Here is a 19,455-nt window from a genome sequence, read left to right on the forward strand (position 1 = left end):
GAGCCTGGGTAGTTTCTGCCCCTCCAAGCCTTGGTTTCTTCATGGGGAGAATGGGTGGAAGTTGTTCTTCCTTCTTGATAGGATCAGAGTTCAGAATGAGCAGCCTCAGTGGCCATGGTTAACATTCCAAGAGCCTCAGACTCCCAAGGCTGGTGGGGGATCAGCAAGGTGGAGTGGAATTTTCGCTCTGGATAGATTCATAGATCCACCCTTTCCCTGCAGTCTTTTCACTGTGTGACCTAGGCCTTGCTGCTTAACCTCTCTGAATCTTAGGTGTCTTCTCAATGAAGGAAACAGGGCTAGCAGTTACAGGAAGTACTCAGTAACTTGGCATGGTTCGCAGGGGTGATGGGTCTCCGAATACATAGTAGATACTCATTAAAGCCCGTTGATGTGACTGGAAAGAGGGTTCCCTTCTCAGTGCCTTGCGTGGATGTGAGAGCCCTTCCCAGGTGCAGGGCACTGAGGTGGCAGAGGTGGCAGACCATGGGGCACCCCCACTGGTGGGCTGTGGGCAACTCGGTGAGGGGGCCCAGTCGGCACAGCTCAGTGCTGTGCTGCTCAGGGGCATCCCTACAGCAACCTGACACTCCTGATGTGCCCCCCCAGCCCTCTTGCCTCATCTATAAACAGAGTCCATGTCCCATTCAGCCTGCGCCTGCTGGGGCTGCCGCGTCTGCCAGAGGCAGCTGGACTGGCTTGGCCCTGAGGCCAGTGGGCACCAGCACAGGTGCTCCTGGACTGTGCCCACCTCCCTGACTTTGCTCAGGCTGTGCCGGGTGCAGACCAGCCTTGGTCTCCCCTGTCCCGCGTCTGCCTGTTGGTCTTGCTCGCTCTTCGGTGCCCAGCCCGGGGCCCGCCTCCTTCAGGAAGGATCCCTGGTTTCCTCGGCCTGGGCGGTGCCTGGTCACGTGCTCTGCAGCAGTGTGGCTGGGGGCTCTCCCAGAGTGGGCTGGGCCGCCCCCGCTCCTGCAGGTATCTGGGCCCCCTGGGAGAGCCCCAAGTCCCCATGTACCTTGAGGACACAGTGGACCTTGGGCAGGTCACGACTGCTGAGTGTCCCTCATCTCCTCCGGAAGACCAGGTGCTGCCACCCATAGGGCTTGGCCCTGCAGGATCCGGGGAGGCCGGGCGGGCTACCTGGCACGAGGTGAGGAAGCAGCTTCCTCATAGCCCGACCGGGAGCCTGCAGCCTCTCAGAGGCTCCTGCCAGCAGAGGGGCCGAGCAGAGGCCATGCGCCCGCTGTCGGCTTGCTCTCCCCTCATGACGGGGAGCTCGCCGGTGGCCTGAATAGCTGTGAGATTTTGTGACTCTCCTTTTGGGCCGCAGATCTGAGGATTCATGCTCTGTGAGAACTGGGTCCTTGGTGATCGTTAGGAATGCCCTGGTCCCGGGACTAGGCAGTCCCGAGGAGGCACCACTACCCCTCTTGGCCTCATCAGCCCCGAGGCTTGCCGTGGACCTGCGCCAGGGGACCTGGCCTTGCTGGAGTGGGGGGGCTGGAAGGGCTCCTGGACCTGAGGTACCCCAGCTCCGAGACCTGTTGAACCTGCCAGGCGGGCCGTGGCGGCAGGGATGGAACTCATCCAAGGACCAGCTGCTTCCAAGCAGGACGGGCCACTGCAGGAAGGATGGCCAGCGTGGCCTCTGCTGCCGCGTGGAGCCCTGGTCAGGGGCGCTGGCGCGGGGTGAAAGGCTCAGGCAGCTGCCTCTGGAGCCTGCAGGGAGACCCAGTCCAACACTTCGGGGCCTGTGGCCCCCCTTTACCTCCCTGAGCCTTATCCTTGCCTGTAACCGGGGGTCTGCTCCCTGCTGACGTGTGAGACGCATGGCTGTTCTGGTAGCAGGTGTGGTCACTGGTGGCTGTTGCTGGAGTAACCGTGTCTTGTTCCAAGTCCCTGGTATATGGAGCCCCCTGCAGCTGGTGGCCCCAACAGCCCTGGATGTCAGTCTGGTGCCCATTCTTGCTGGCCTGGCCTGGCCCGAGTGACCTTGTTCTGTGCCTTGAATGGGGGTGACGGGACCTCCCTGTGGTGGGTAAGGTCTCAGGTTGCCTGTGAGAGCCATGCACACTGGGGACAGTGCCGTCACCATTGGGAAGGAAGCAGGAGGCCCAGGTAGAGACTGAGGTGGCTCCATGGTGACAGAGCAGGGGAGTTCCCCGGGGCTGCTGGGTTTCCTGCTCTGTGTGGAGTCTGCCCGGTAGGCCTGCTGCCCTCTGGCCCTCAGGCTCACCTGCAGCAGGCCAGGCCCCGCCCAGGTAGGTCCTGGGTGGGAGGAGGGAGCAGAGGGCGCCAGCTCAGGGAAGAGACCCTCAGGAGCCACTTGTCCTAGCCCTGCAGCCCAGGGAGGGAGGGGCCTGCGAGTGACAAGGATGAGTTGGTGTATTCTTTAATGAGGCCTTCCCCCCACGGAGCCACCAGCCTGGGGCTGCCACTGACCCCCTTAATGAAGTGGAAGGAGGAGAGTTTAATCAGCCGAGCTGCCTAGCGGCCTGTGGAGGAGGCCCGAGGCTGGTGTGGCTGGGCCTCCTGCTAATGATCTGCCACAAAGCCAGTGGTCCCCAGACCTTCCAGAAAGTGACAAAGGAAGCCATAACTAGGACCTTGCTCAGAGAGGTGTGGCTGGGAGGGAGGCTGAGCTGTGGGGACCCAGGGAGGGGCCTGGTGGAGTCCAACTTTGCTTCCTCCTGGAGGAGGGCAACTCTGCTGGCATGTCCCCAACGCCCTGAGGCGGTCACCATCTGAGCTCACCTCCACCTCACCTGTCCCTGAAGCCTGCCCCGGAGCTTTCGTGTCCAGGGTTCAGGTGGGTCCAGGTAGTCTGTGCCGGCCTGTGAGCCCCTGGACGGTGGTGCTGAGCCCCCAGCACCGCAGGCCAGTGCCCCTCCTGCTGGCTTCCTCCGTTCCCTGCCTCCAGTCTCCACCCCCTACCTGGGATCCCTGTGGTCACCTCCCAGATGACCCAGGGCTTCTTTATTTCCTGGGCTGCCTCAGAGGCTCCCAGCCCTTGGGAGGTCACTGAGGTCACCGCGTGACATGCTGCAGTCAGATCGCGGACCTGAGCTCGGCCTTCTGTGTGCGGCCCCTGCGGCTCCTGGCCTCCCCGCACCCTCCTAGCTCGGGGTGTGCTGTGTCCACTGCTCTCAAAGAGCTCGTTGCAGCCATGGCTGCTGGCCATGGGGGCTTATGGCCTCTAGAGCCAGGAGGCTGCCTGGGGACATCCTGCAAGGCAGGGAGGTGTTCCTGTTTCTGGCTTTTTCCTGTGAACCACTAATGTGCAGCTGATTGGGGTGGGGGGGTTTATGGAGGTGGTCAGATGTGGCTCCTGGCCCTTAATTCCTGTCACCTGGACACAGCAAAGCCTGGAGAGGAGGCTGGGGGTGACATCATGGTGCCAGGAAGGAAGCCAGGCCAAGAGGGCCTGTGTGAGCCAGCCCCTCTGCCTACAGTTTCTTGGAAGGCAGGGTGGCCTCATGGTCACCGGCCGGTCCCTGCACAGAACTAGAACAGAGCCTGTGGCAGACCCTGCAGGTCTGTGCCCCCGTCCCCTGCTTGTCCACCCAGGGGAGGGGGCACCCCAGGAGGGCCAGGCAGGGCTGTCTTCCAGTCCCAGGAAGCTGGTGAGCTGAGAGCTGGATCTGGATGGAACCCCCAGGATTGGTCCTAGTGACCCCAGGAGTTGTCAGGGGGGTTTCTAAGGGGACGCCTTGGCCAGCTCAGCCCAGGGTCCCTCCTGTGGTCACCTTCTCATTTTGCCTAGAAGTGGCCACTCTGGGAGATGCTGCTTCCCTCCCCGTGGCTCCAGTCCTCGTGACTGAAAGCCCTGGCATTAATCTAATGACACGCCAGCTCCAAGGAGCTGGGAGGTGCCTGGTGATGTCACACGTTGTCAGGGCTGCTGGGAAGGTCCCCTGGGAGCTGGTGGGGCCAGGGTCAGGCTGGAGTCCCCCACCCCTGATCAGCTGCACCTCTGTGAGCCCAGTGAGGACCCTGAAATGGGGAGGTGCCTGATGCAACCCATTCTCTTAGTTTATAAAAGAAAGATTTCTTCCTGCTGTAGATTATTTGAAAATTGACAAGGAATTATTTTAAAGGTAACTTTAAAAGCACTGTTCCTCATCTCAGCAACACTCCTGGTAGTGATCGATGCACTTCTTTCCTGAATCTGTGTCCGTGTGTGGATTTGTTTCTTGCAGTGCCAGGGGCTGAACCCGGGGGCGTTTTCCCCTGAGCTGCCTGCCTCCCTGCCCCCAGGCCTCTTATTTTGAGACAGGGTCTTCTTAGTTGCCCAGGCTGGTCTTGAACTTGTGATCCTCCTGCCTCAGCCTCCTGAGTCCCTGAATGACAGGCGTGGCCACCTTGCCTGGTCCCCCAGTGCATAGATATTTTTAAATGCCGCAGCTATTATGCAGATAATTTTGAGTGCGGTTCTCTCCACTGGCATTTTAAGTTGTTCTCACATTGTTCCGGAGAGAAACTCCTCCTAACCCTTAGCACGTGATGGGGAGAGGGTGCGCTCAGCTATTATTGGACTAATCGCTATTTCCAGTTTTGGCCACTATAGATCTGTCAGCAGTCTTGATAATTAGAATTAATTCTTTGTGATAGATTCCATTGGAATTAGTGGATGGTCAGAAGTATTTTTAAGACTATTGTGTTGTTCTTTTGAAATTAAAAAGGAAAAGCCCAACAAACCCCTGTGGTCTGATTTTTATTTTGTTCTGTGCAGCCTCTAGGGCTTTCTGGGGCTGGGCTCTGGTCCATGTTCATGTGGGCCTGGTAGTAACAACAGGTGACCTGCTGGGTCGTGCCTGTGGGTCCTAAGGCTCAGTGCTGGCCATGGGTGGTGGGGCATGGTTGGGTGACTTGTGGGCAGCCCGTGTCCCTTCTCTTAGGGCCAGCCTGTCCTTGCTCTGTCCTCCTACTGCTGGCTGAGGAGGTTGGTCTCAGACCCTGTTGGTTCAGACAGGGGCAGGGCCACCCAACAGAGGTGCCGAGGCTGGATGGGACTCGGTCCCAATCCATGACTCCAAATGTGGTCTGGCGCAGAAGGGAAACCCTGGGAGCTCCTTGCTCACTCCACCGAGGTCCACAGAGGGAGACGGGAGGAGCACACCCACCTTCTGGATGGTCCTGTGGTTGTAAAGGGCAGTGCACCAGACAAGGGCCGGTGGTCACATGCAGGTGGCTGGATCTCTTCCTCTGTTCAGTGCTGTGCCTGGGAGCCCTGACCTATGGGGTGGGTAAGGGTTTTGTGGCTGCGCCCCAGGGCTTGCTTCCGCAGAGTGCTTGACGGGGGGGTTGCCCAGAAAAGGCCGCTCCTCCAGGGTCCTCCAGCTGCTCCCCGCAGCTGGGGACTCTCGGCTCTGACCTGTGGGTGGGCCTGGGTGCTGGGAGGGGCAGAGAGCGCATCCCCTTGTGAGCAGGGATACTTTATTCCTTGTGGCCTCCTCATCTAGAAAATGCGGACAGTGGGTGCTTGACCCTTGTGAGGGTCTAAGGAAGCTCTGGGTGCAGGGCTGCTGCATGTGACATGGGGCGGTGACTGTCCCCTTCCTTAATCCCTCCCCAGACGGGGACCACAGGTGGTCATTTGGGGCTTGTCTTCGTTCAGTGTGGTCTTTGGAGTGACCTGGCCTACTGTGCCCAGATGGCCTTCTGGGAGCCCCAGTTGCCAGGGCATGGGAGGGAGGTCTGGGAGCCCAGGTGTGCCCGCCTCCCCGCACTTGCCCCTGGGCCCCAGCCTTCTGCCCTCGTGCCAGGTGGGGGAGTGTGAGGCTGCTCTCAGCACTGACTGACCAGTAAGTCAACTGAGGCTGTTTTATAGTGGTGGCCACCGGGCTAGCCAGGATCCCTGCCAGACCACCCGGGCGGGACTGAGTGGAGAGGCTGCCTCCTGGGGCTCTGGTGCAGGTGGGAGAGGCTGGAGCCTCAGATCCTCATTAGAGCTGCCTTATCATCCCCCAGGGTGGGCGGGTGGGGTCCCCTCCTCTCCAGGAGCCTGTGCATTCCTGAGCAGTGACCGCTGGGCATGGAGGGGGACAGAGGGCCTAGCCACAGTGTGTGGGGCTGGGCCTGGGGGCCTGATGCTGCTCAGGCAGGACCAGATGCTCTGCCGGGCCCTGTGGACCTTGGCTGAGGGGGCAAGGGCTCCCCATGGCCCTCCGGCTGTGCTTGGGGAACAAAGTGACCCACAGCAGGCAGATCAAAGGCACAGGGAGTGAGCATTGGTGTGGGACCAGGGCATGGGCTCCTGGAGGACCTTACCAGGCAGGACCTTGTGGGGTCATGACCAAACCGCCACCCAGGAAGCTGCCCAGGCTGCCCCATCCGGCCCCTGGTTAGAGCTGGTGGGCTCTGGGGACAGGGGATAGCACTCATTACACATGAAGACCCCTCGGGCTCTGGGGTCCGTGGGCCTCGTGCTGGGGCTGGACAGACGCTTCATGTTCCTGTGACATCCAAGCCCCCTCTGTCCACCTGGAGTGCAGGAACCTGTGGGGTCTGTTCCCAGCCCTGAGTCCCCTGAGGCAAGATTCCACAGCTGCCTTTGGTCAGAGGGTCTCCCTGGTGCCTCCTGAGGTCAAGGGTCGGTGGTGCGGGGTGGGGGGGCGGGGAGTGGAGGAGGGCAGGCAGATTTCCCTCCTGCAGCCGTCTGCACTGGGGGTCTGCTTGGCCTCTCCTGGCCTAGTTCAGAAACTGGGCTGCATGACTGGGGAGTGTCCCTCAAGGGTCTGGCAGGGTGTCCAGCACCTGGCTCCTGACTGACCTAGTGATGGGAGCTGTGTAGGAGAGGTGGTGCTTCCCTGAGTCACCCCAGGACAGGTGGGCAAGGGAGTCCCGGTCAGAGAGCCAGGCACACCCTGAATGGGTACCAGGGTACAGGTTGGGGAGACCAGGTGGCGGCTGAGGGAGAGTCCGCTGGTGGCTAACATGCTGTCTGCTTCCTCCGTCCTCACAGATGCCTCGTCCACCTACATCCGGCAGCTGGAGACCAAGGTGAAGCTGTTGGAGGGTGACAAGCTCCTGCCACAGGTAGGCGGGCTGTAGGGGTGGTGGCCACTCACCGAGGCCCTGCCCCAGGCCACCCCGTCCCACCTTCCTTGGGCTCCCCCAGCAGTCTGTGACCCCCACCTACCCGCTGCTGCCTGGGCCGCTGCTGGGAAGCCCCCGTGGGGGATCTGCCGCCACCTGGGTCCCTTCCAGGGTTGCCCCTCCCACTGTGCTGTGTGGGTTCCACAGGCCCTGGACTGCAGAGTGGGGGGAGAACAGGCCACGCTGGCCCTCTGTCAGACAGGCCGAGCATTGCAGGAGCCTTCCTCCTGCCTCGCCATGTCCCGCCTGCTGGTGTCCCTCTCTGGGCTGGGGTCCACCCTTCTCCCCCAGGGCCTGGCCCCACACCCACAAACAGTGGAGGCAGAGCAGGTGTGTGGGGACACGGGTGGAGCCTTGGTCAGGGCAGGTGAGGGAGCAGGTGTGGTGTCTGGTGTCTGACCTTGCAGGTCCTTCTGTGAACTTGGAGGACACAGGTGTCTTCCCTGCTGCAGGTGGGGTGGGTGTGGGCTGGTGATGGGAGACTTGGTCCACCCCCCTGTGTCTGGGTCCAGCTGCCTGGCCCTCTAGCCACCTTTCTGCTTGTGCTCATGCCTGGCCTAACTTCAGCCTCCCCGGCCCTGCCATACCTGCTGGCCCGTGAGTGGCCAGCTCCAGATGCCCAGTGTCTCTGGGAACTGACTCTGATGCCATTGCCAGGTGGCCCACTGGGTCGGCTGGCTCAGGAAGCCTGCCACACCCTTCATGCCTGCTGGTGGCCCCTGGGCCGTCCTGTCTGCCTCTGTGGACAGTGTGGTGACCCTCTGTGTGCATCCTGGTCCCCACCCCTGCTGGGGTGCTTGAGGACGAGCTGCAGGGTCTCTGTGGTCACCTCTGTCTCTAGCTCTCAGCATGGCCAAACTGGATGGAGCACCCTGGGAGCCCGTGGCTGCGTCTCACCCAGTCCTGGCCCACGGGGGAGACTGGTTCTCGCTCAGAACAAGAACCAAGGGAGGGCTGCCCACCGGGCTGCGAGGCTCCGGCTGTGGCGGTGATCACGAGATGGCCAGATAGCCTGGCCTGGGGATCTTGAACAAAGAGGTTGAGGCCGTGAGAGGGAGGCTGTCCTCAGTCTCAGGGGCTGTGGCATGTGAGATGTGACAGTTCTGACGTTTAACTCTTGTCAGTGACATCCAACCGAAACCCCGTCCCTGAGCAAAGCAGGGAACCTGCCCCTGGTGAAAAGAAGGCGCGAGGAATATTATTCTTTGAAACATCATCAGGTGATGTGGCCTTGGGGCTTGGGCAGGAGGCCAGCAGCCTCCCCGGATTCCCGTCCCCCACTGCCCTGTCCCTCCCCCGTGGCCTCTACTTAACTCCAAAATAGCTTTAATTAAAAATGTGCCGGAGTGTTCAGAGGCTAAATTATTGTATCGCAGTTCGTATTTTCTCTCTCCTGTTGGCTTTAAAATTCCATCAACACAGCTGCTTCCTCTGGGATGATTCATCTTGAGACGCCACACACGTTATTACTCTGCCTGTGGATTCTCTGTGCCCAGCCGGCCTGGGGTGGGGGCAGCTGCAATTGACGCTGGGGCCTCTGGTTAATCCCCCTGCTGGCTGGTAAATGAAGCCTGAATGTGCTCCGAGAAGCCAATTTTACAAAAGAGCCCACGACGCTTGTGGTGCTGTCACAGCAGGCCAGGGGACTGGCTTGGGGAGGAGGCTGTGACCCAGGCCCGGAACTGTGAAGGGCCCCCGCCTGTCTTTCCTCCTTGTCCCCGTGCCCGGCTCTGGTGCTGCAGGGCTGCTGAAAGTGAACTGGGGTAGACAGGAGGTCCCAGTGGGGAAACTGAGGCCTGGACGGGGAAGCAGCGTGGGTTGGCTTGGGCTGGCAGGACCGAGTGCCACCCACCGGGGCTCTCCAACAACCCAAACTGACCACCTCACAGTTCTGGAGGCTGGAAGTCCAAGATCATGTCCAAGATCAAGTCCAAGATCAAGGGTGGGCAGCACTGGTTCCTCTGAGGCGGCTCTCCTTGGGGTGTCTTCTCCCCAGGTGTCCCCATGCCTTTCTGTGTCCTTACTTTTCTTTCTCAGGAGGACACCAGTCATATTGAGCCAGGACCCACCCTAATGACCTCTCTCACCTGGTCACCTCTGTAAGATTCCATGTCCACATAGGTTGCATCGTGGCGTCCTGGGAGCTAGGACTACATCACACACATTTTGGGGGGCACACAGTCAACTTGTGCCGTGGGGGTGGTGGCCAGATGGCAGAAGGGGGTGGGTTGGGCACTGGAGGAATCTGAGCTCCACCAGCCCCTGGGCTGGCCTGCTGGGTGGCCTTAGGGCACCCTTTGTCTCTGGTGGCTTGGTCTCCCAGCCCTGGGATGGTGGCCCCTGAGAAGTGTCCCGGGCGGGGCTTGCCCTGGTGACCTTTCCCTGCTCCCGGGGGCCTAGGAGTTTTCTCTTTTCCTTTTTTGTGGTACTGGTGGGTCAATCCCAGGGCCCACTGTATGCCAGGCAAGTGCTCACCACTGAGCTACAGCCCGGCTCATCGCATTTCCCCCACTCTAAGGCTGGATTTTGCTCAGCTGACTTGTGATCTTCAGCCCCCGAGCCCCTGGAGTCCCAGCGCCCCTGTGTAGGGCCAGCCTAGGACTTTGAAGGACCCGGTTAACTGTGCTCCCTTGGCCAGTGGCTTGGGCCCGGCCCATCCCAGAATGAACTGCTGTGCTTTGCCCTTTGTCAGAGTTTTAAACAGGCTACAGGACAGGGAATAATGTGCCACCAATCTGAACCCATCGCTGACACCTGGTGTTCCCTGTGTCCCTGAGGAGAGCAGGTCCTGATCCTTGGGTTCCTCCAGAGACACCGACCTCTTCGCGTTCCTGTGATGGCAGTGTGCCTCATGGGCATCTTCTGTGATGTGCTGCCTTGTTAACCAGCTCAGAGTGCCCTGTTCTGCCCACTGGTACCTGGGCTGGCCAACTCATCCCTGTACTCTCTGTCCCGGCAGCGTAGTCTCTGGGGCTCTGGAGGACTTTAAATGCTTCTTAGGAGACCTTAGAGTCTGGCCTGTCCCTCCCAGGAACCCCCTCTCCCCAGGCTCTGAGCAAATGGTCAACCTAGCAAGTGGGCAGGATGAGCAACTAGAAATTCCACCTTTCTGTCCTAGTGTGGTATCCACTACAGCCAGATGCTGGGCAGCAGTTGGCCAGGGCCAGGCCTCTGAAGCCAGAGGGCCTGTTGTATCTCATGAGTGCCACCTATTGCCGATGTCTTGGGGGGCACCAGAATCAGGAGGCACCACACAGCTTTGTAGGTTCAAACAGCAATTCTTTATTCCCGATCTCACACCAGCCTCCACACACGTTCAGGGGCAATTCCAAATGTCCGATCCCAAATCCTACTCCACGAGGCTTTTTCCAAATCCCATTTTAATCTCACGAGAACTCAACAAGCAGCAGGAACACCCTAATCCCAGCAGCAATAATCTTCAACCTCAACTTCCCTAAAACCCATATTCTTAAACCGGGAAACGCCTTAAACCCAAGGACCGGGATACTTCCTCAAACCTGCAGGATACTTCCTCAAACCTGGATCCACCCTCGATCACCTTGAGCAGGGTCATCTCACTAAAGCACACAAGCAAGGTCGCAGCAAATTTCCAAGGCAAGTCCATTTAACATGGGGTACACTGGCAAGGATTACGATGCGTCATACCTACTTGGTAATGGCCCTCAGCAACCTATCAGATGGGTGATGTTGCGCAACTGGCTGTAACTCTGTGCCTCAGTATTCTCTGTAAAATGGCCACTAGTGGCACCTGCCGCGTGCATCCTTCCCTTAAACTGGGAAGTCACCAGGACTTGGAGGTGGCTGGTGGTGAGGGTTGTGGTACCCAGCGTGGCTCCCCCTGGGTGTTGTGAACCATCCAGTGACCCTTGCCAGCCCCTGCTTGACCTCAGTGTATGGGCAAGCAAGCAGAGGCCCAGGAAGCTGGCAAGCGGATCGGATGTGCCCAGCCCAGTGGGGTTGGGATTTTGCAGCCTGACCTCCTCCCAAGTCCCCCTGGCCTCTCTAGAACAAGTAATGAGTCTGTTGGAGGAGCCAGAGGGGCCACTCTGGTCTGCGTGCTGCCCCACCTGTCACAGACCATGTGGCCCTGGGTGGTTCACGTAGTGTTTGAAATGGGATCTGGGGTATGAGGTCAGATGGGGAATGGGGGACCCAGCCCTGGCTGTGCAGAGGGGGCAGCAAGAAAGGAAATCCAGTGGGTGTTACTGGGTAGCTCTTGTGAAGGACCTTGCAGGTCACTTGTATCCTGAGGACGGAATGGAGGCCATATGGGGTTTGTTCCCTACTGGCCTGAGCGAGCTGGGGGCTTGGGGTGGCTCTAGGCAGCATACCGCCCCAAGGCCTCCCCGGAGGTCTGCTTACCCTGAAGGGTATCTGGGTACTTGGGCTTTTTTTTTTTTTGGTACCAGGGATAGAACTCAGGGCCACTCGACCACTGAGCCTCACCCCCAGCCCTATTTTGTATTTTATTTAGAGACAGGGTCTCACTGAGTTGCTTAGTGCCTCACCATAGCTGAGGATGGCTTTGAACTAGTGATCCTCCTGCCTCAGCCTCCCAATCTGCAGGGATTACAGGTGTGCACCACCGCGCCTGGCTGGTACTTGAGCTTTGGAAGGGGCCATGAAGGGGTGGGTGCTCCTAGGGACCCATTTCCCAGGAAGTAGTAGGTAACCAACTACTCCTTGTTGAATCTGGAGTTTCTGAAAACACAGAGCTCCTGGGAGTGGCGTGGGGACCCCCCACCCCAGCCCTTAGTGTGGGAGAAGCATGTGGCTCAGCCGAGGTCCCGTGGCTTTGGGCTACCAGGGGCTGAGGAAGGGGCTGGGCAGAGGTATTGGTCATGATGATGCCGTTCTCTTTCCTTCCAGCTGCCCCGCCCCTACGGCCGCCCAAGGAGGCCCCAGGTAGAGCCACTGTGTGTGTGTGTGTGTGTGTGTGTGTGGGGGGTTTGCAGTGGTGTTGGGGGCAGGGGCTGGTCTGTGTGCTGTGTCTTCTGAGTCCCTCCTCTGTAGTAGCACCCTCTGTTCCCTCCTGGGAGCTGACTGCCTCCCAGGGTGCATTGGTCCTCCCTGTAGGTTCTTCTTGGGATCTGCCCTATGGGAGCTGGCATTCATCCCCAGCCTAGAGAAGCAATGGGCAGAGTCCTGCAGCGACTGCCTTGAGGGCCTCCTCAGCCACCCTTCCTCCCCACAGGGCTGGGGGTGCTGCCCACTCTGGCGTGCTGGAGAGTGCTGGCCAGGGCAGCATGAGTGAGTGGTGCAGCCAGGCTTGGGACCCCCTGGCTCCCGGGTGGGGTAGCAGCAGCCCAGGCTGCTGAGGTCTCGGGGCTCCTGGGTTGGGGGTCCATGTAGATTGTGCAGCTCCCAGGGCCTGGGCCAGCGGCTGAGCAGGAGGTTCCCTGGGCTGCTTTTGACCCCAGCTGGGGAGGGGTTGGCCAACCTGGCTCCCACCGTGCCCAGCTCTGAACCCCAGGGAGATGGGCCTCTGGGCACTGGCTACTCTCCTGCCAGCCCTCAGGCCTCCAATGGCCTTGTCTTTGCCCCCTTCTGCCAGTCCTGAGATTGCCCACCCAGAGCGCCTGCCCATCATATGACCCCCCAGGGTCATGCACCACCTAGCCTTGCCTTTAGCACTGTGGGCATGTGGGGATGGGACTGTCCTTGGCACTGCAAAGTGTCTAGCAGCCTCCCTGGCTTGTACTCACTAGATGCCAGTACACACCACCCCAGCTGTGGCACTCAGATGCCCCCAGGGGCAGAATCCCCCCCAGTTGAGAACTACTGACCTATAGCAATATGACTAGGTGCCAGGCCCTGGACTTGGGACTGCCCAGCCATGACAGTGAGAAGCCAGAGTCCTTGTGAAGTGCCGAGGTACCCCCTGCCAGCCGCTCACAGCCATGAAGACTGACATGTGGGTACAATCCCCAGACCCTCTCTCTCTTGGTCCAAGTGAGACCAACTTGGACAGTTCCTGCCCAGGGTGTCCTGCAGGGTCAGCAGAGGCCATTTCTCTTTGGAGACCACCCCTTTGTTCAGCTCTTCACCCATAATTCTTCAGCAAGCTCCTCCAGGGGGACTCCACCTGAGACAGGTGACTACCTGGAGTCCAGCAGCTTTGGTCTGGATCAGGTCCATGGAGCACAGGGCAGGGTGTGGCCCTGGCTGCCCCTGGAGCTTCCAGGGTAGCAGGTGGGGGCATAGTCTCCTGGAGTCCTGCAGCCCAGCCCCTGCTCTAGGAGGACCAGCCAGTCCAATGGGGAGCCATCCCCAGTGTGTCCTGGATGGAGTGATGTTCTTAGGTTGCTGAGGCCTCAGGTGTGTATTTGGTACCAACCATTAATGACACTTCACCAGCCACTGGGAACTCCCACAGGGGCCTGGGGCGGGGAGGGATGCTGATGGACCTGTAGGGCAGGTGGGCCCTGGGCTCTGATCTTATCCCTAGGTCTTTCCCACATTGCCTCTGGCCCCCTACACCAGGCAGAGGTGGCCCATGGGCAAGAGTGTGATTGGCAGGAAGTGGGGCCTGAGCTCCTTCCAACCTCCTGACTGCAGCCCCAGTCCAGGAACCCCAGGATGTCCACGTGGGCTTAGATACCATCTTGGCCAGTGTCAGTGTCTGCCACCGCGGCCCCTGAGCCTCCCCTGCCACACCTTGAGGGGGGGGCCCTAGGCGCCTAGCAGCCCAAGGCAGGAGGAAGCCTGACAGGGAGAGCCTGGGGACAGGCCTGCTGGCACCTACGTGGCCTCTTCCTGAGCCTGCAGCATTCTCCATGCCAGACCCTGTCATTGGTGTGACCTGTTCAGGGCTAAGGAGGATGTGGTTATGGTGCTATCTATCTCCTGTCTGTGATTCTGGACCCTGGCCATGCCTGGCTTCCCTCCCGAGCCCTGTGGGGTGCCCAGGAGGCCTCTAAGGAAGGAGCAGCTCGGCAGGTGACCTAGCCCGAGAGAAGCCCACTGTCCCCACCACTAGGGCCTGCAGGCTGAGGCTAAGTCCACAGTCACTTGGTGGCTCCATGAGGGTATCCAGCCCTGGTCACTCACCCAAATCAGCCTGGGGCTGGGCCTGCTGGGTATTGCCGGGAAGGGACCAGGCACTGTCTCAGTGCCTGCCCTCCTTCCCTGGCCCCCAGCCACGCCTGGCACACAGTAGGTGCTGATGCAGACAGGGTGCTTGAAGGGCTGAGAGTCCTCTGGGGTAGGAAAGGGGGACAAGAGGAGCTCTTCCCGAGCAGAGCCCAGGCAGGGGACACTGCCCACCCCTGCTGGCCAGCCACTCCCCTACAAGGGAGCCCCAGTGGACAGGCCAGGGATGTTTAGAGCCTGTTTGTCTCCCCACCTTCTGTTCAGCCTCCCTGTGACAGGCTCGCCCCAGCGAGTCTCTGAGGCTCTGTCCCGGGGATTGATGGCCTTGCATGCCTACAACTGGGTGGCAGGGGTCCTGCTGAGGGTTTGCAGGGCTGGGAACAGGATTTGGAAGTCCTGTTCCAGCCCCAGCCAGGGAGGGTCTTTCTCAGGGTGTGAGGGATCCCTGGAAGGCACCTCCAGGGCAGGCAGGCACGCCTTTCTGGGAGGGGGGGAGAGGAAGTGCTCCCTGGCAAGGCCACACACTCCCTGCTGGCTGGAAGGTGATTTCACCCCCCCCCCCATGAAAACCCAGGGCTTTTGTGCTGCCAAGGGATCCACATGGCCAATAGCAGCATTTTTAATTTGGATTTAAGTGCAGTAATGGTTACTCATTTGATGGGTCATTAGTCACATTGCCCCTTAATGAGAGTGCTTGTGTGTCCCCCCTGCCTGCCTTCCCAGCTTACTAATAAAGTTCTGTGGACGTGCAAGTGTTTATAGATGCTTATCCAGGCCGATAACACCAAGGAGGTGGCCTGGGGAGGGAGGAAGCCCCAGCTCCACCCTCCTGGTGTGTTCCATGTTTTCCGTAACTGCCTGAGTCGGCCTGGGAGCCCATTTGGTCCTGGGCCAGAGAAGCATGGGGAAGGGAGGCTTGTGCCCAGAGTTCTCCAGCCAGTGTGTGGGTAGGACCACCGGCCCCAGGGTCCAGGTCCCTAGACTGGCGGGCAGGAGAACTGTGGCTCCCATCTGAGTTTGCCCCTCCTGGCTTAGTAGCCAAGGGGCTTCACTATGCGTGGTGGGTGGGCCGGGTGCCCTACAAGGGGCCTCTCCGTGTCTATGTCAGCCTTAGCAAGAGTAGCATCAGAGGACAAGGACTTCGCACAGCCTTCTGCCACCGGGCTGTTCCCGTGCAGACAAGCAGCGCACCTTCCAGGAGGGACGCTTCTGTCACCGTCCTGGTCAGGAAGATGACTTGGCTCAGAGCTTTGCCATCGAGTGGAGCTGGGGGAGGACCTCGGGGCTGTGATGGTTACCCATGGCCGGGTGGCGAGTGCTGGGCCCAGGCTGGGTGTTCCTCCTTCTCCTTTTCTTGGTGCTGGTGGTAGTGGGGCTCCACTTGATCGGAGTCAAGTGGGAGATTTGGGGAACCTTCTTGGCTGGGGACCTTTAATATCTCTGGGTATTGAGGCAGGGCCAGAGCCAGGGGCATGACTGTGCCATTGGGTGATTCAGGTAGGCTCAAGCCTTTGCAGGTGATGCCCACTGGGTGGAGCCCACCATATTTTGGGGGCTACCTCATGAGGGTAGGTCACCCCTTCTCACTCCTGCACCTCTGAGATCTTGGATCACACCCAGGTCCTCCCGAGGAGATGAGAGGAGGTGGTGGGAACAGCATCCAGCCCTGGTGCTGCCTGGCCTTTGAGAAAACAGATCAACTGACCCCTGGACACCCCTTGCTTCAGGCTGGTGGGTCAGATGCCTGGCAGTCCTTCTAGTGTCACCCTATCCCCAGCACCTGCAGGACCCTGCCAAGGCCCTAGACCTGAAGAAGGGAGGTCTGACCCTGGATCCCGTGGGGTGGGGGGGTAAGGGGGTCCTGTGGGGAATGGGGGCTGGGCCCATTGGTTGGCAGGAGGCGAGCAGAGTGTGAGTCAGGTGAGGGGGCTGGTGAGTGGGGAGACTCCAAGACAGGGCTGCTGCTCAGCTGGCCCCCCCCCGGCCCTGGCCAGGCCCCTCTCCTCGGCGGCCTGGGGACTCAGCCGCCTGCTGATTTATGGACTTTCTGCTGCACTTATCTGCCCAGGCTTTCTTTCATTTCCTTTGAAGTAGAGAAGAGTGTTTGGGTCAGAAACACTGCCCCAAGGTCTGGTGACTCAGAAGGAAAGGTACCTTTGCGGGGCTGGAGCAGGAGGGAGGCCGGCTGGACCGAGCCTCCCGCCCACTGGTATCCCTGGGACCTGTGGATGCTCTCAGCTCCTGGTCCTGCCCCCTCCCACAGCACCACCCTCAGCCTTGGCTTCTGAGGGGACCCACCCAAGGCCTGTCTGCTTTGGCTTCCTCCCCCCTCTCCAGTGCCAGGGCAGCAGGCCCAGCTCACACTGGTCCTCGTAGGTTCAGCTGGACAGCACCCAGGGCCTGCTTTTGGGAGCGCTTTGTCTGATGGTGGAGGTGGGCCGAGCCCTGAGGAGGCTCATCTGGCCGGGGGCCACAGAGCCATGGGAGGCCCAGGGTGCAGAGGCCATCCCCTAGGCCCTGGTGAGGGACACTGGCCTGTGACACTGGCAGGACTCCAGTGCAGGATGTTGCAGTGGAGGAACAGGGTCGGGGTGGGGAGGGCTGGTCATTCATCTTCTTACTCCTTGGTGGGCATGAGTTGGGGGGACAGACAGAGGCCATTTGGCAGTGGCTTCGAGGGCAGGAACAGCTGGGTGGGGCCCTGGGGAAGTGTGTGGAGCAGGCCTCTGCTGTGGGGAGAGACCCTGTCCCCGGGGAGCTGCTCAGCCGAGTGGCGCTGGCCCTTGGTGGCTGACACCTAACCTCTCTCGCTCTCTTGGCAGCAGACAGGCCCTGGAGAGCTGCGCATGCTGCGGAAGGGCTTTTCTCCCTACCACTCCGAGTCCCAGCTCGCGTCCTTGCCACCCTCCTACCAGGACTCCTTGCAGAATGTAAGTGTCCACCCCAAAGAACCCAAGTGCTCCTGGTCTGTCTCTAGTCTCCTTCTGAGTTCCACAGGTGAGCTGCCCAGGGCACAGGGTCAGTCCCACGTCTCCTCCTCCCCCCATCCACACTCATTTTTAGCCTAGCACTGTCCAGGTCAGTGAAAGCTGAGGAGGACCGCCAGCCCGCTGTGCCCTTCTTCGTGCCCCACCCTCCCAGGAAGGGGCCCGACCTCCCACCCGCACAGCCTCAGAAGGGCCCAGTGTGGAGGCCAGAGGTGAAACACATGTGGTGACTCTGCTGGACATGTTGGGACAGTGTTTAGAGGTCACGTGAGCTGGCAGCTGAGCCATATCCCTCGTTCAGTCCAGCCCTTTAGCCTGTGTCACTTGGGCGCAGCGGGAGAGGCTGTCTGGCTGGCCTGGAGTGCAGGGTGGGGTTGCTGCCCAGCCTTGGACCTGAGCGTGGAGGGGCCCAGGGTGGTGGCTCTGTTCTGGACAGTCCTCCCGGGGCCTCTTCTAGGCTCCTACTGGGCTCTGCCCTGCTCTGGGAGAAATGACCGCTGGGAGTTAGGTCAGGGGAATTGGCTACCTGTCTGGGCACCCATTGGGGCTGCTCCCTGTGGATCAAGTGCCCATCACCATGTGTGACTGCAGAGACAGCCTGGGAGCCAGCCCACCTTCCCTCTGCACCAGATGTCTGATCAGCTCACTTTCCTGTCTGCCCCATGGGGACACTGCTCCACATGTGTGCGGGTGCCCCTGAGTGGGGGTCTGCAGGTCTGCTGCGTGGTGTGGAGGCTCCTGGGCAGTGTGTGTGGAGCGGTCACACCCCTGGCCTCTCCCCTCCACCTTGGGCCCTCCTGGCCTCGCTGGCTCTTGATGTCCAGAGGTGGGCTCCTGTAGGCCACCCCTCCTACCCAGGAATGCAGCTGTGGACCCAGGCCCTGCCCCTCGCAGTGGTCCCCCTGGGTCCCTTCCCCAATCCCTCATCCCCTCTGCCCTCCACCCATCCTTCCTTCTGATTGGATAGGGAGCAGCAGCCGCAGGCATGAGGCCTGGTGATCTACAAACTGTGAGGTTCCTTGCTGGCTCCTGGGCCAGCCTCTGGGGAGTGCTGGCTGCCCTTGGGCTCTCCAGCCCCACACCCAGGCCTCTGGGAGGCAGCACCCAGGCAGGGAGGGCAGGCGGCTCTGGCTGGAAGGCATCCTGCAGGTCTGGTGTGGCTTTGAGCCTCACTTCCACCCAACTTTGGAGAAGAGGAACTGAGGCCCTGGGGTGGGTGGGTCGCAGAGCCCTCCGGTGAGGGTGTGCTGGGGCCTGTGGGCCTGGAGGTCAAGGGTCAGTGGGCGGCTGCAGAAGCTCCCTGCTCCATGAGGCTGGGCAGAGTGGGGGGTCCAGAGAAAGTGGTGGGATGGGCTATCTTGGGGGAGGCCAGTCACTGAAGCTGCTGAGGCCACTGCAGAGGGCCAGAGGACCAGAGGACCAGAGACCAGGCCATAGGGAGTGTCCACAGGGCTTTGGGCCTTGCTGGGGCCTGGAGAGCCTGATTTTGGCACTTGAACCCTCTGTGTATGAGGGGTGCCAGGGAGGCCAGTGCTCCACACCTGGGCAGGTCTCCTTGGAGCCCACTTGTGCGTCCTGGGGCACTTTGAGGGTCCTGCAGTACAACAGGTAACTAAAGGTGGGCACCCCTTTCCTGCCTGCTGGCAGTTGGCGTGAGCCCAGGCAGAGGTGGTTTGTATTTTTTGGCCTCCTGACAGACGGTCAAGGCTTTGACAGGCCCCTTGGGGCAGTGGTCTCCACACCTTTTTTGGTGGGGCAGGTAATGACTTTGTGTCTGAACCTGTAATTCAGGAGTTCTGATAAATTCAGAGTTGTACCTTCATCACAGTATAACGCCCCCATCACCCCAAAATGCCTTCTCACCCCTCCTCCTCTTCGCTGGGCCACCACTGCTTTTCCACTCTGGGTCCGTCCATCCCTGCCACTGTGTACTGGGGATGCACTGGAGCGTGGCTTTGTGCCCGGCGTCTCCCAGGGTGCTCGGGTTGCTGCCCACGTGGCCTGGGGCAGCCCCCTGTGCCTCTGCTACCTTCCATCTGCTGGGGCACGATGGGGCCGTGTCCACTCTTTGGCTGCCGTGGAGCGCGTGGCCTGTGGGTTCCAGAACTAGTACTTCGTGGACATGCCCTTTCCTTAGTCCTCTCCGGTGTCCACTGCTCTCCCGCTTTGGCACAGCTCTGGTGCCCACAGCCCTGTTATAGGCCAGGTCCCTTGCTTGCAGCTGCCTGGCCCTGCAGCCTCACTCCTACCTTGGGGA

The 19,455-nt window shown here is 60.4% G+C and overlaps 1 protein-coding gene across 4 annotated transcripts in view; it reads left to right on the forward strand.

Annotated features, from left to right (window-relative positions):
* Positions 1-19,455, forward strand: part of Ccdc85c (coiled-coil domain containing 85C) — a 71,071-nt gene that overhangs the window by 45,603 nt on the left and 6,013 nt on the right. The window contains exons 2-4 of one of the 4 annotated variants that reach the window (XM_026399442.2): positions 6,965-7,038; positions 11,989-12,024; positions 17,034-17,141. In XM_026399442.2, the coding sequence (XP_026255227.1) occupies positions 6,965-7,038; positions 11,989-12,024; positions 17,034-17,141 (218 nt within the window). The remainder of the gene's footprint in view (positions 1-6,964; positions 7,039-11,988; positions 12,025-17,033; positions 17,142-19,455) is intronic. The other 3 variants (XM_077799628.1, XM_026399443.2, XM_026399444.2) reach the window with 3 other exon arrangements.

Source organism: Urocitellus parryii, chromosome 6 (assembly GCF_045843805.1).
Source record: "Urocitellus parryii isolate mUroPar1 chromosome 6, mUroPar1.hap1, whole genome shotgun sequence".
Lineage (NCBI taxonomy): Eukaryota > Metazoa > Chordata > Mammalia > Rodentia > Sciuridae > Urocitellus > Urocitellus parryii.